Consider the following 13209-nt stretch of genomic DNA (forward strand, 5'->3'; position numbering starts at 1 on the left):
ACCTTGATCCTGTAACTCCAAAAGCTATTTCTATTCCCTGTGTGATACATCAACTGTCCCAGATTCCATATCATGTCAGCAAAAAGAATACAAGTTTTTCTTCTCTGTACAGCTCTGCTGCCATCGGTTAGCACAGTGCTGAATCTCAACAGTTGTGTGCACTTCTGAACTGTTTAATAAATTAAACAGTAGATTTGAGTTACCTCTGTCAAGCCTTTTGGCCTGAAGATGCTCAAAAAGCTTGTCACAAGTTAGATCTTTAGAGACATCAACTTCGGTGATTGTGCGTCTGTGACAGAAGTGATGCAAATTCACTTGGTGCTTCCAAGTGTCTTAATTCCAGGTTTTATAGAGAATAAGTTGTGGGGTTTTCAACTTCTGTTTAATTTTAGGAAATTGCTATGTAAGTGAATGCGTCTGCATGGTGTCTTCATACAAAAACTGGTGGTGTTACTATACTTGGCTCCATGGAAACCCAGAAAACTACTTGACAATTTTCGGTGGTCTCTAGTTATATTTTAATCTTAGGCTCCTCACAGATGCTCTGTGTTTTGTTTTATATTGTAGAATGTTCCTTAAAAATAGCGTGGAATTTTGGTTTGCAAACCTAATTTCTTAATTAAAGAGACAGGAAAATTAAGCTGGCCACTATGAGGCCATCCATAATAAAAGAGTAGGAAAAGCCCATCTGCTTCCCTGCACCTAATCAAGTCTGGTTTTGCATGGTATGTATTCCGAGACACAGAATCACAGAATGGTTGAAGTTGGAAGGGACTTTTGGAGATCATTTGGTCCAATCTCCTGCACAAAGCAGAGTTGCCTAGAGCCAGCTGCTCAGGGCAGTTCAAAGGGCTATGAAACCACAAAATAGCCATTACTAATTTGGACAGGAAATTATAGCACTGGTTTTTCTCCTTGTAAATAAAATTGAAGGATAAAGTCTTATCCCAGTCTCTCACCATACCAAATCCTGCAAACTTTTAATGAGAGGACTAATAGAGATGTACTTAAACTGGTTCAGATGTAGGATGTTTAGCAGCACCAATTTTCTTGATTCTACATCTTCATTTGAAGACATTTCTTGTCTGACAAATGTTACTTAAATCTATTGCCAACTTTTCAGAAGGTTGTTCAGAATTAGTAGTATGTTCTATTTCCTCCTCCTCGAAATTTAGTTGAATTTCTCTTCTCCATTTCTCTACCACCTCTGCAGGTAATGACATAACAGCATTTAAGTGTACAATCTACCAAGCATCTACAGATCTGAAGCCTTAATTTGAAACTCCAATATGTAGAAAAAGTAGCATTTTATGACCACTAATTTGTTCTGGTGTATGTTATGTATTGGATAGCAAAGCTCTTTATGATTATATCCAGGAGTGGCTGAAAAGTAGTGAGCAGTCATGAAGTCTGCATGTCAGGTTCTCATTTAGAAAGAGGCTGTCTCCTTTTAAATTTATAAAAATCCTCTTAGACCACATAGTGTCCATACGTGCATAAGTACATATGCATGCATACAAACATCCTAAACTTAAATAAGTAAATAATATATCCAAGCAAAGTATTAAATCCAGTAAAGAAGCACTGTATTAGAGGCAAGTACATATGAAAACAACTACTATACATATGTTCTGGGTGCACATTTGAAATAGTCCACTCTTGAGCTGTGTGACTGTGTTTTCTCAAAATTAGAAGGTCCACAGCCAAAGTGCATGCATTACTTAAAGCCCCCCAAAATAGAAATAAATTAAAAAAAAAATGAAGTGATAAGGTCAACATATAATGGCAGATGTTTTCTCCCTGTGCAGTTTGCAGGCTGCTTGAAGGTTTTGCACACATATATCTCCACCAGTCTGCACGGGAAAAAAAGGAGGAGGATGAACAGATGGCAACATTTTAGTGTGTGGATTAAAGATAAATTTAGTGCCAAAAGGGAATTACTATCATCTAAAATGCAGAGCTTTCCATTATTTGACTCAGACAGTACAATTTCTGACAATTATACTGTTCTTAAAACTGCTGACTTCTTAAACTTAGAGGTCTTTGGATTTTTATTGTTATTATTATTTATTGATTATAGCACTACAAATTAATTTGAAAAACAACTGCACAGAACACATTGAGATATTAAGCATGGACTTCAACATTCAAGGGCTGTCATAAATAAAGGTCTGCCACTTTACTTACCTTTTCACTAGATCCACTGAAGTCAAATGCAAGAGCATAGTGTGATGGTAAAAGTTTGGAAGACTGAAACCTACAGATCAGTCTTAATATCAGATTTTTCTGGTTGCATGAGAAAACTTTGCCATGGAAAATATACTAGAAAGGGCAGAAAAACTGTTAGAAAATTAGTATATGATATGCAGCAACTAAATGAAGGACTGTAAATTATGTTTGTGTTACAGGACAAAATTATGTGCACTACAAGTAGAGAGCAAAATTGTACACTCCTCAACTTCAAGGAAATATGTTAAAAGAAGGCAGAATTCTTTTAATAGCCCATTGGAATCATGTTTGGTTTATATCTTCAGTAATAGGAATGTACATAGGTTGCTCCAAAAGTAATGCCTCCTATTTATTTCTGTGAGAACTACAACAGGAAAAAAGCATAGTAACCCTATCTGATAGAGAAAATTCTCAGCTACAAAACACTGTTTTTCAACAGTGTCTCCACTATTAGCTGATTTGTGCATACAAACTGATTAAGGCACTCTTCATTTCATGATGTAACAGTTGTGCATTGCTGTCTGGAATGTGCTTTGTCCTTCACATTACTGTTATCAGTGCTGAAATGCACCACCCACCTTCTCACTGTGCTGACATCTACTGTTTGATCTCCATAAATGTTTAAAAAATGTTGATGAATGTCAATGAGTGCCTTTTTTTTCTTTTTTTCTTTGTCATGGAAGAATTCAGTTCCACACCTTTGCACTTCCATGTCAGATACCATTCTGTCAAACTGCCCCTCTGCTGCCATCTGTCAGAAGGCAACAAAATGTAATGAAATATTGGTGGGAAGGTTCAACCCCTATTGCTATATCATCACTACCCACCTCTGATGTTGTGGGCCAAGATATTAAAATAGGAGGCATTATGTCTGGAGCAGCCTTATGACAGAACATATTTTCTTCCAGCATCTTGTGTTACAGTGGAAGTTTATATTTCATACTGAACAGGATTTTTCCAAAAACTGGACTTTTGGGGCCCAAACTGGATTTAAAAAGGTTCTTTGGCATCTATAAGAGCAATAGAGCCAAGTGAATTGACTGACGAACTGATCACAGAAAGACTGCTGGGAGAACTACTTATATTAGCAGGAATCCTGGGAACTGTACACTTGAGTTCAATATGTTAAACCCAATTACACTTTTGGAAAAGTCAGTATCTGTAGGACTTTAACATAATTTTAAAGTTTTCTAGAACAGTATAATCTTTGCTATTCCAGATATTTAACATGAGAATAAAATAAAAGTTATTTGTTTTTTGAAGGCTACTGAAGAATTTGGCCTACAAAACACCCTCTGGAACCAATTAAATCTTCTATGAACTGTCTGATTCAAAACTCCCTATTTGGATGTGTAGATAAGGAAACCTATGCCATACCATCTTAGGTGGTGGAAGTTTTCTTAAGAGCTTTCCATCACACATATGTATCAGACAATCAGCAGTTCCCCAGGACAGCCACGGATTCACAGGATGGTTGAGGCTGGCAGGGAGCTTTGGACCCACCTTTTCCAGCCTCTGCTCCAGCAGCACCACCCAGAGCAGTGTGCCTAGGCCCATACCCAGGAGGCTTCTGGAGAGCTCCAGAGTGGAGAACCCACAGCCTCTGGGCAGCCTGTGCCAGTGCTCTGGCACCCTCACTGTTCAGCAGTATTCCTGATGTTCAGAGGGAGTTTCCTGTGCTCTGGTTTGTGCCCATGGCCTCTTGTCCTGGCACTGGGCACCACTGAAAGGAGCCCAGCTCCATCCTCTGTGCACTCTCCCTTTAGGTACTTATAGACATTGATGAGATCCCTTGACTCTCCTCTTCACCAGACTGAGCAGTCCTGGCTCTCAGCCTCTCCTCACAGAATTGACATTTTTAACCCTCTGTTCACAACACTTCTGAAGAAATGCACATGGTCATTCCTGCCAAATTTCACTCATTTATTATCTATCTCCTTTCTTTTAGCTTAGTTCTAATCCCCTTCCAAAATCTTATGCTGGTGCTCTGAAGCACTGTGCTGTGTGTTAATGAGCTGCTGGGCATCAGTTCACTGCCGATGTTTATACACCGGTGGTCACCCAGCCTGGTGCCAGCCCACGACCTGGATCTGCTGCACTGCTGCTCAGTCTAGGCCTGCAGGGGAGCAACCGTCTCAACTCCTCTGCCATATAGCTTTCCCTGCTGCCTTACAGTGCACATCCCAAACAGCCATCCGTCAAAGGACGTGGGGATACGCATACCTCAAATATTTACGATGCCTGCACTTTGAGACAGAGACAGCCCGCTCACATCTGTGTGCGGGCCACTTTTAAAACATCAAAATCAACCATCTGGCTGCACGACTGTTTCTAATTACTTCCCTGCCTAGACTGTAAACTTCAGGGTTTGGCACCAGCCTCCCTCCCAGAGCGCTGCCCAAATCCCGCTCCCAGGCAGCTAATCACCGCCACTGCAGCGCGGGGGGAGCAGCCCTGGAGCTGGGCTTGTCCAGCTCACAACTATCCACGGACCCAGCAGCTCTGTCTGTCCATCTATCTGCCCGTCCATCCGTCTGCCCATCTGTCCATGGGAGGCAGCAGGAGTGCGGCTGGCACCATGCGTGCGCGGGGGCTGCTGGGACTGGTGCTGCTGGTGGTGTCAGTGGGCTCTCTGCCCAGCCTGAGGCCCGCCACCCCCCCAGCCCTGCGGTAAGTGCACTGGGGAAGTGATCCCGGGGGGTTATCAGCTGCCTTAGGGGACGTGCGATGAAAGTCTGGATGCGGAGAAAGCAGAGTAGGTGGTGTGCAGGTGTGAGGAATTTTGTGTCTGGGATGGAGATCTTTTGTGCATTAAAGAGATAAAAGTTGGACAGGAATGGCTGCTTATGCCTAAACCTTCAAATTCTGCTGCTGAGTAGAGTGGGAGCATGGCCGTAGGCTGTGTGTGCTCTTCTGTATCAATGTGGCAGTGCAACGAGATTATTTTCCTTTTGGTCTTTGCCTCCATCGGGATCAGCACCTGCCTATGTTTGTAGTCAGCAGTTCTCCTACCTTAAGCCTCTAATATCTAGTGTCTGAGGGATGTTGATGCTTCCCACCTCAATCCTCAGCATTCCCTAGCAGGGTGAACACCTGCTTTTGGCACTTGGCTTTGTTCTGTTTTCTGCAATCCTGATCCTGGTGAGGCAGTGTCTGATTTTCCTTGTGAATGTTCTGCAAGTCCTGATCTCCACTGCATGACACTACTGCATGGCAGAACAGCAAATCCTCAGATCTCACATGTGTTTTCTCCTGAATTTAATAAAGTCACAGCCACTAAATTTGTACGTGGAAATCACTGGTTACTGATGTTTCCTTTTCTGACAAAAACATAGATCCCTTATCTCTGAAAACCAGAAGATTGCAAAATGATTACTTTTGCAAATAGAACTCTAGTAAAATCAACCATAAATTGTTTTTTGATATTCTATGTTCTGGTTATCCTGCTTAAAAGTTCTGTCTTTTGTAAAGCTTTTGGACCAAAATGCTTTATATCAGACAATCAAATTATGCAGTTGTAGTATATGTATCTGCAGATAAGTATGCATACATACCAAGTAGGTGTGAAAGAGATGATCCTCATGCAGTTTAACATGATAATAATTAAAATGCAATATATTCCTGTAGATAACAATGGATTAAAATCAAATCATTTCAAGGAAGTGGTAGTTCGCAACCATAAACAAAGCTGCGGTGTTAAAAGTGATGTTCTGGGGAATGGCTGAAGCTGGGGGCAGTGGGGTGGTTTGCTCAGTAGCACCTGGCTCTGACCACAGCTTCTCTTGGCTGCCCTCAGGAGTGCCTCAGGCAGCCCTGTTTTGTGCCTCCTGCCCCGTGCTGAGGCAGAGCTCCGGTGCCGTGTCCCAGGGGGCCTGCTGTGCAGCGGCAGGGGCAGGTGCGACTGCGGAGTCTGCATCTGCCAAGTGACAGAGGCAGGAAAATACTATGGGCCGCTGTGCGAGTGCCAAGACTGGGTGTGCGAGATCTACGATGGGAAGGTCTGCGCAGGTAAGGAAGCTACTGTGGTGTCTGGAGCTTTAGAAAATTAAGAATTTATATGAAGTCCAGAAACATGCTAGAAACACAGCACATGGGAATTGCAGAGACACAGTCATCAGTGCATCTTACAGTATTGTAAGATCACAGAATCATTTAGGTAGGAAAAGATCTTCGAGATCATCAAGTCCAACCATAATTTAGGATCTTTAATTTTTAACCATTAATTAGTTTTTTGTTTGTTTGTTTGTTTTGTCTGAGCCTCCTAACAGTAGGAAGTGGGAAAACTCTAAATGTCTTTTTATGCACACTGAAGGACACTAAATGACACAAGTCAAAGGAACTGCCTCTACCATAAAATGAGACTTTGCCCACTTTTTATCAGAAGTGGCAAAAGTAGGAGTCATGTTGGTGTGGGGACTCTACAAATTGCATTTTGAATCTAACACAGGATGGAAGCCTGCATGTTTTTCTCATGGAACACTGCTGCATTTGAACTGCTCACCTAATAGTAGCGTGCAGTTTCTACCAAGGCTTTAAACTATTGCTAAACAATCAGTTGTGTCCTGTAATGTTTTTCTTCTCCTACTTTGAGATTTGCTGGAAGAAGATTTGCTGTAACATGTATCACGCTGAGGGCATATAAATATGAAAACAGTTTTTCTCCAAGTAGAGATAATGCTATCCAAATAGAGACTTAAAACAAAGTAATTGTGTTATGGTTTCTGAGATTTCCCTGCTAATAGTGTATCCTTTAATGGTAGATTAAATGACATACATTTCTGGGACAGAATTTAGTTCCTGCTAGTTGCTTGAACTTGTCACTTGGTTTGCATCTAAATATTATCACTCTTTCATCTTTCCAGCTGCCTTTACTTAAGTTTCTGGGCTATTTCTGTCAGATTTTGGAGATTTTTTTTTTCTTTAAAGCAGCTTAGAATAGGATTTTAGAGAAGAGCAAGAAGAAATGCCATCACATTCCTAAGGGGATTCAGTCTGGATCTTGATGAAAGAGGCCACATGGGCACTTCATTTCTAGTGTCCCTGCTTAAACAGCTTTACCAGATTCACACAAACGTGTCATCTTTTCAGGCCAAAAACTGCAATTAGGTCAATGGGAATGTTACAGGAATTCTGCTAGTAAGAGGATAATACAAATGCATTCCAGCAGTGGGTTTGGCAAATTCTGTAGGAAAAAAAGAGCAACTTATTTTAGCAACAATGTAGCTAAGAAGTCCAATACTAATATGAGAAGATCAAGAATGGGTTTATAAGAAAAATATTTGTATTTGGCACCTATGTCTTTATGGAGAAAATGAATTATATACTCTCTAGTCAGCAATATAAATCCAGTTACACAAGAAATATCTGACAACTGTTGTTTATGTCAGAGCTTTGCTGTCCCAGAGGTGAATTTTCTGATTAGTGGTGTGGTCTCAATATGCTTCATATTGTTTCTTGGGGCAGTTATATAGTTAAACTGAAAGCTTCTCCAGTCTTAATAGTTTACTGCAAATTCAGATATTATGTTCCTGTTGATGTCATGAACAGTGGCTGAAAGTATTGCTAGTGCTTTGATGGAAAGAGGTGCTGACAGGATAAACAAAACCAAGAGATTTCTAATGATATTTTGTATAGCACATTATGTATCATTTTAAAAATGCAAATGTTAAGTGATAAAATTTCTCTCAAAAAGCAATTTTTGTAGTTACCACCTTTTCTAGCTGGAATATTGAAGCAGTATTACCCCTGCATTGTCAAATAACTAAGATTCACTCATCTGCATTAAAACTAGTAAACAAATCAGTACAAGTTTATGGGGAGGGAAATAGCTGTTAAGGGCTTAGGTTTTTTGATTGTTTGGCTTGTGTCTCTTGTCAGTAGTGTTGAAAGTCAAGCTAACTTTGTTGGAGTTTGGAGTTGATCAGCACTGCAGGGGAGCAGATGCTAGGCAAATTTTTGGGGGCTGAGAAACTTAGTATAGATCTGGTCAGTGGAAATTGTATTCCAATCTGTGCACTCCTGGTCATGTCTTCTGTTAGTGGCAAGAGATTGAACCATGTGTTGTATGACTAACATCCCCCTTGTTCCTTCTAGAAATGCTCTTATGGCAAATTTGCAGGAATACTGCCCTTTCATGTGGTTGGCATCAGTACATATTGATCCTCAAAGTCTAATGTGACTTCTTGCCTTTCAATCCTGTGGTCTTGTTATATAGCACAAAAACATGGCTGGTATTTTGGTTTTCTTACACCAACTTCAGTGTGTATGCCATGTATGGGAAATTTCACAACCTTGTCTTCATATTCTGAGAAGAAACTTTGCACTGACATTGCAATGACAATAATTCATTGTGTGAATCTACCACTTTCACATCCAGACAAGTCTTGTCTATTAGTTTATTTCACCACTCTTCTTAGGCAAATTTAGATTATTACATCAGAAAGAAAAATTATATGTTGATTGTGACTGACCATTCACTGAACAGTATTTTCCAATGTTTCTTTATATTAAGACACCAAGGTGATTTCCTATGTATAGCTTGCCTTCCTTTCTTTGAATTTTAGAGCAATTTTTTTTGACTCAGTGATGAAATTATATTCCTTCTAGGTGAATAGTCAAGATGTCAAACTGCTTTTCTTTTTTGTTGTTGTTGGTGGTGGTTTTTTTGTTGTTGTTTTGTCTTTATTTTTAACTTTACTGAACTATTTCATTCCCAGTCTGTCCTGATGAGTACAATAACAATAGCAGCTGAGTGGGACCACATGCAGAACTTTGAGACTAATTGAACATTCCTCTAGAGAGCCATGGTATTTGATTTGAATGTTATTTCAAACAAGCTACTTTTCATCTTCCCAAAGTGATGGCTTTTTCAAGTGACTGATGTGTAATCACTAGTGATGTTCATATTCAGAGTTGGGCAGACAGAGTTGTCTGTCACTAGCGCCAAAGATAGTTATCTTAGTCTTTCCCTGCCAATCAGTTCAGACATATTTTCCTTTCCATCTCCTGTCCCAAGCTAAACAAAATACTTAGATACTCAGTATGGAATTCTTTAAAGATGCTTTCTAGGTCAGAGTCACTTTCTGGACCAGATGTCGGAAACCTTTAATCTGAAGATGGAAGACCTGAATATAGAAGTCCACCTCTGTATCTGCTGTTTTTTTCTTATTGCATTATATAAGCAACAGAAACTAAATTATTCCATTAATATTGAAGAAAAGCAAATACAATGTCTCTCCCCATCTCTTTACTGTCGCTTGCTTGAGGCTTCTCTGCACTTTCCTTCCAAGATGTTTCCAGATGCTTTGAAATGAATTGAGATCAGTTTTTTCTCTTTTATCCCATTAAAATGGATAATGTAATAGGTGATTTATCAAGGAGCTAGAAACAAAGAAGAGAGGGATTCATTGGATCCCATCTCCTTTTCAGTGGCCTTTTAATCTGCCTTGTGTACCTTGGGAGTGCAGAGAAGATTGAAATCCCAATACTGTAATTCTCTTTGCAATGCTGGTGACATTTGTGTTTTGCCATTTGCTGCAAATTGCCTTGGGCTTTCTTAGTGTGAGTGGAGCCTATGTTGTGTGTAAAGGAAAATAGAATGTGGCATGAATTCTTATCAAAGAGTTGCTTGACACCTATTTGTGTTTGTGCAGAATAGAGGAAAATCAATTTTAGTTGATTGATGCCAACAAAACTGACAAAGTAACTTGACACTCTGATGAGTTACATCAAGGAGGTATTCCCTTTATTAAAGTGCTGGGTGGATGGTGATCATTCACCAAACATGCACACCAAAGTGAGAAACGACTACGTATTTAAAGGCATAGCACATACATATTCATTACATTCCAAGGACACGGACAGAAATTAAAAAAAATTATTAATTTCTCATGATCTGGTGATCCTAGGATTAAAGCTAATAGTAATTTTCACTGTAAACTTCCAGTCTTGAAGAGGGGTAGCCAGAACTGTTTCACACTGGTGTTACATTGAGCTGAGGCATCTGTTTTGCCATTTTGTCTTTAAAAACAGGACATCTATTCTACTTTCTTATCTTCACTTGACAACAAGTTTCACGGACTCCTCATTTTATACTGGAGCTTGCATTTATTCAAGCCTCCTGTCCTTCAACTTATATCTGCTTAAGTTGTTCTCACAACATCCTCACGATTCAGGATGGTTTTTTTTAATGTTTTTTATTTGTTTGTTTGTTTTTAATATGCCTGTGATTAACAAAAATAGAAAAAGTAATCTAAGCTTAAACTTCCATGATTAACTGAAGTGGGGACACTTAAGGTGTTACAGAGAAGGGATGTGGAACTTGCCAGCTGGAACACCAGCGATTTCACTGCTCATTTCTAATGAGATCAAGGGTCAGGCACAACCCTGTGACAGCAAAAAAGAGTTGGGCATGTTTAGTTTGGAGGTGAAGACTCTGAGATCTCATTGCGATAAAGGGAGCTTACTAGAAGGAGGAGGACTAACTATTTACACCTTGTTTCAGCCCAAACCACTTCCAATTTCTGCCTATATTAACAATTCTACATTGAAAGACATGTATCTATATCCAGAGGTATGTTTTTCCGCACTCCTCTGTCTCAAGTGTGAGTATAGAATAAAAATAATGTTCTTTAAACAATATTTTCAAAGACTATTTCCAAACATCCTTTCGTATAAAAGGAGTAGGTTCTTTGCAGACAGAGATTCTGAAGGTGGTTCATAGGGAGTGGGCTGAAACACCAATTTAAGCAGCCACATGTTAAGATTTCCATATAAGAAACAATAAAGCTTCAAAAGACTTTAATTGCACCTGTCTCCTTTCTTGAAAAGCATTCCTAAAGCTACTAAGACACTCTTCATCCTTTCATGTGTCCAACTGAAAATCAGCAGTGACGTAATCCAAGGTATTTTTTCATCAATGACTTGAAAACTGGCAGCCAGAGTCTTCAGAGGCATACCTGGGGCTCTTTTTGTCGGAAGTGACTGGGAACACCAACTCTGACAGTGGTCTGGAAATCAGTGGACTGAGTAATAACTTTATGAGGTGGAAAATGTTGCAGCCAACCTGCTATTGCCCTGGCAGCAGCATGCTGCAGCAGATGTTGTATCTGGAGTAACTGGTCACAGCATTGTGTTCCTGGGGGCAAAGTTATTCCTGCAGATTTTAAACTGGAAAGAATCATAGCAATGAATGAGTTGTACCACTGTGGTCTGACTTTCAGAGATAAAGCTGAGACCTTCTACAGAATCATAGAAGTTAGTACTGTAAATGTACTTGGCTTTTTGTCATTTTTTTTTTAGCCAGGTAAGTTCTGTGGAAAGCAGATAAGCAGCAATAAATGTATTGAAAAACATAAGTAGTGCTGAAACACTCTGCTGGAATATTATTGTAAGATTGGAACTTCCAGTGACCACATTTTGAATGAATTATTTTTGTTCTCACTTCTGTTTCAAGCCACAGATGATCCTTATCATGAGCATAGCCAGTGTAATGAAGCAGAACTTCCAGTTTGAGCTTAGGAACAGATCCAAGTGACAGCTATCACTGAAAAAATTGCCCATCATCTCCAGAAAGAGCAGTTTTTCTAAATGGGAATTGAGAGTATAGGAGCAAATGCAACTGAATATAGCTGCTCTCCATTTATGTGGGTTCCCATACAGTTTCATTTGTGAAAATCCTTTTTATTTAAAGGAGAATGCCTAAGATTCATTTTTACAATTATCCTTTCTAAACAACAACAGCAACAGTAACAATCTAATCTCAGCTGACCCAGCCCTTATTTAACTTCATAAGCCTGGCGTGCTCTGGAGAACTCTTTAAGCTCTGTCCTTCATGCTACTGTAAATGAACACCCACCTGAGAACTGCCATGAATAAGTCATTCTGTGCAACCTGTTCCTTCACAAACTCAAGATGGAATGCACCTTTTCCCAGAATATGCCTTTCTCATTTCCTGGCATGTCATATTCAGAGAGACCGGAACATTTCCTACTGCACCATTTTTCCCCAGGACTGCTTAAGGAATTGAAGCATAGAGGAAAAATATTATTAGAGTATGTCATTGGCATTGTTTTAACCACTTTCCTTTGTGTGTGGTCTCTGCTAAACAGGGTATCTTGACTGTGTCATAACTTTCTGTATTGCAGTAAAAAATAATTTTGCACTCAAGATACATAGAGCTCCTATGAGCCTTCTATGTGATACACAGACACAAAATAAATGATTTAAAATGAAACTTTCAGTAGTACCAAACCCAAGTTTTAGTTATATACTGTGTTAGATTTAGGAGTGGATCCTGTCACTCCTCTTTACTGTTTGGGTTAAAAGATGTTTTAATAAAAGCTAATACTATGGCTTCTTTTTTTTTTATGTTAACAGAAGCCTGTTTTTTTCCACTGACATAAGTCTAATGAAATCAATACAGCTATGTAAACAAGAAAATTGGTCTCTGCATCTCCTTCCTTTGTTTGACCAGAATCTCCATTTAATAGCACACAAATATTGCCAGCAACATCATACAGACCATGACATTTACTTTACTTTATGAGTAACAGTAAAATAGCAATAATAATAATGGCATCTCTGGAGTTAAGAATGCTTTCAATCTCAAAAACATTTTAACATGATTTCTGTGTTTTGTTTTTGTGTTCTTCTTTGTATTTTACTACATGAAGTACTTCTGTGTAACTCAGCAGATTGACGGGGCATCTACCAAATGTTTTTTTTTCTCTAGACTGGCAAAGTTAGACTTAAAAAAAAAAGTAACTTTTGTATGAAAACATTTTGATAAATGAACCGTAATTCTTTCAGAATTAGACTTTGCTGTATTAATTAAGAAATCACACTGTCAGAACTATCCAAAGTGGTATTAAATGGTCTACTGACTTGGAAAGTTACAGTAACGATAATATTTTTTAATTGGATGAGCAGGATAGTTGTCAGTCTCCTTTCCCTTCACCATCTTTATGCTTTTGTATATGA

General features: G+C 39.3%; 1 protein-coding gene across 1 annotated transcript in view; it reads left to right on the top strand.

Annotated features, from left to right (window-relative positions):
• Nucleotides 1-4807: 4807 nt before the first annotated feature.
• Nucleotides 4808-13209, top strand: part of ITGBL1 (integrin subunit beta like 1) — a 127804-nt gene continuing 119402 nt past the window's right edge. Inside the window, exons 1-2 of the mRNA XM_065743209.1 lie at nt 4808-4899; nt 6026-6237. Of these exons, the coding sequence (XP_065599281.1) occupies nt 4808-4899; nt 6026-6237 (304 nt within the window). The remainder of the gene's footprint in view (nt 4900-6025; nt 6238-13209) is intronic.

Source organism: Cyrtonyx montezumae, unplaced genomic scaffold (assembly GCF_038088225.1).
Source record: "Cyrtonyx montezumae isolate F1298 unplaced genomic scaffold, pur_monq_1.0 scaffold_3, whole genome shotgun sequence".
In the NCBI taxonomy this organism is placed as follows: Eukaryota; Metazoa; Chordata; class Aves; order Galliformes; family Odontophoridae; genus Cyrtonyx; species Cyrtonyx montezumae.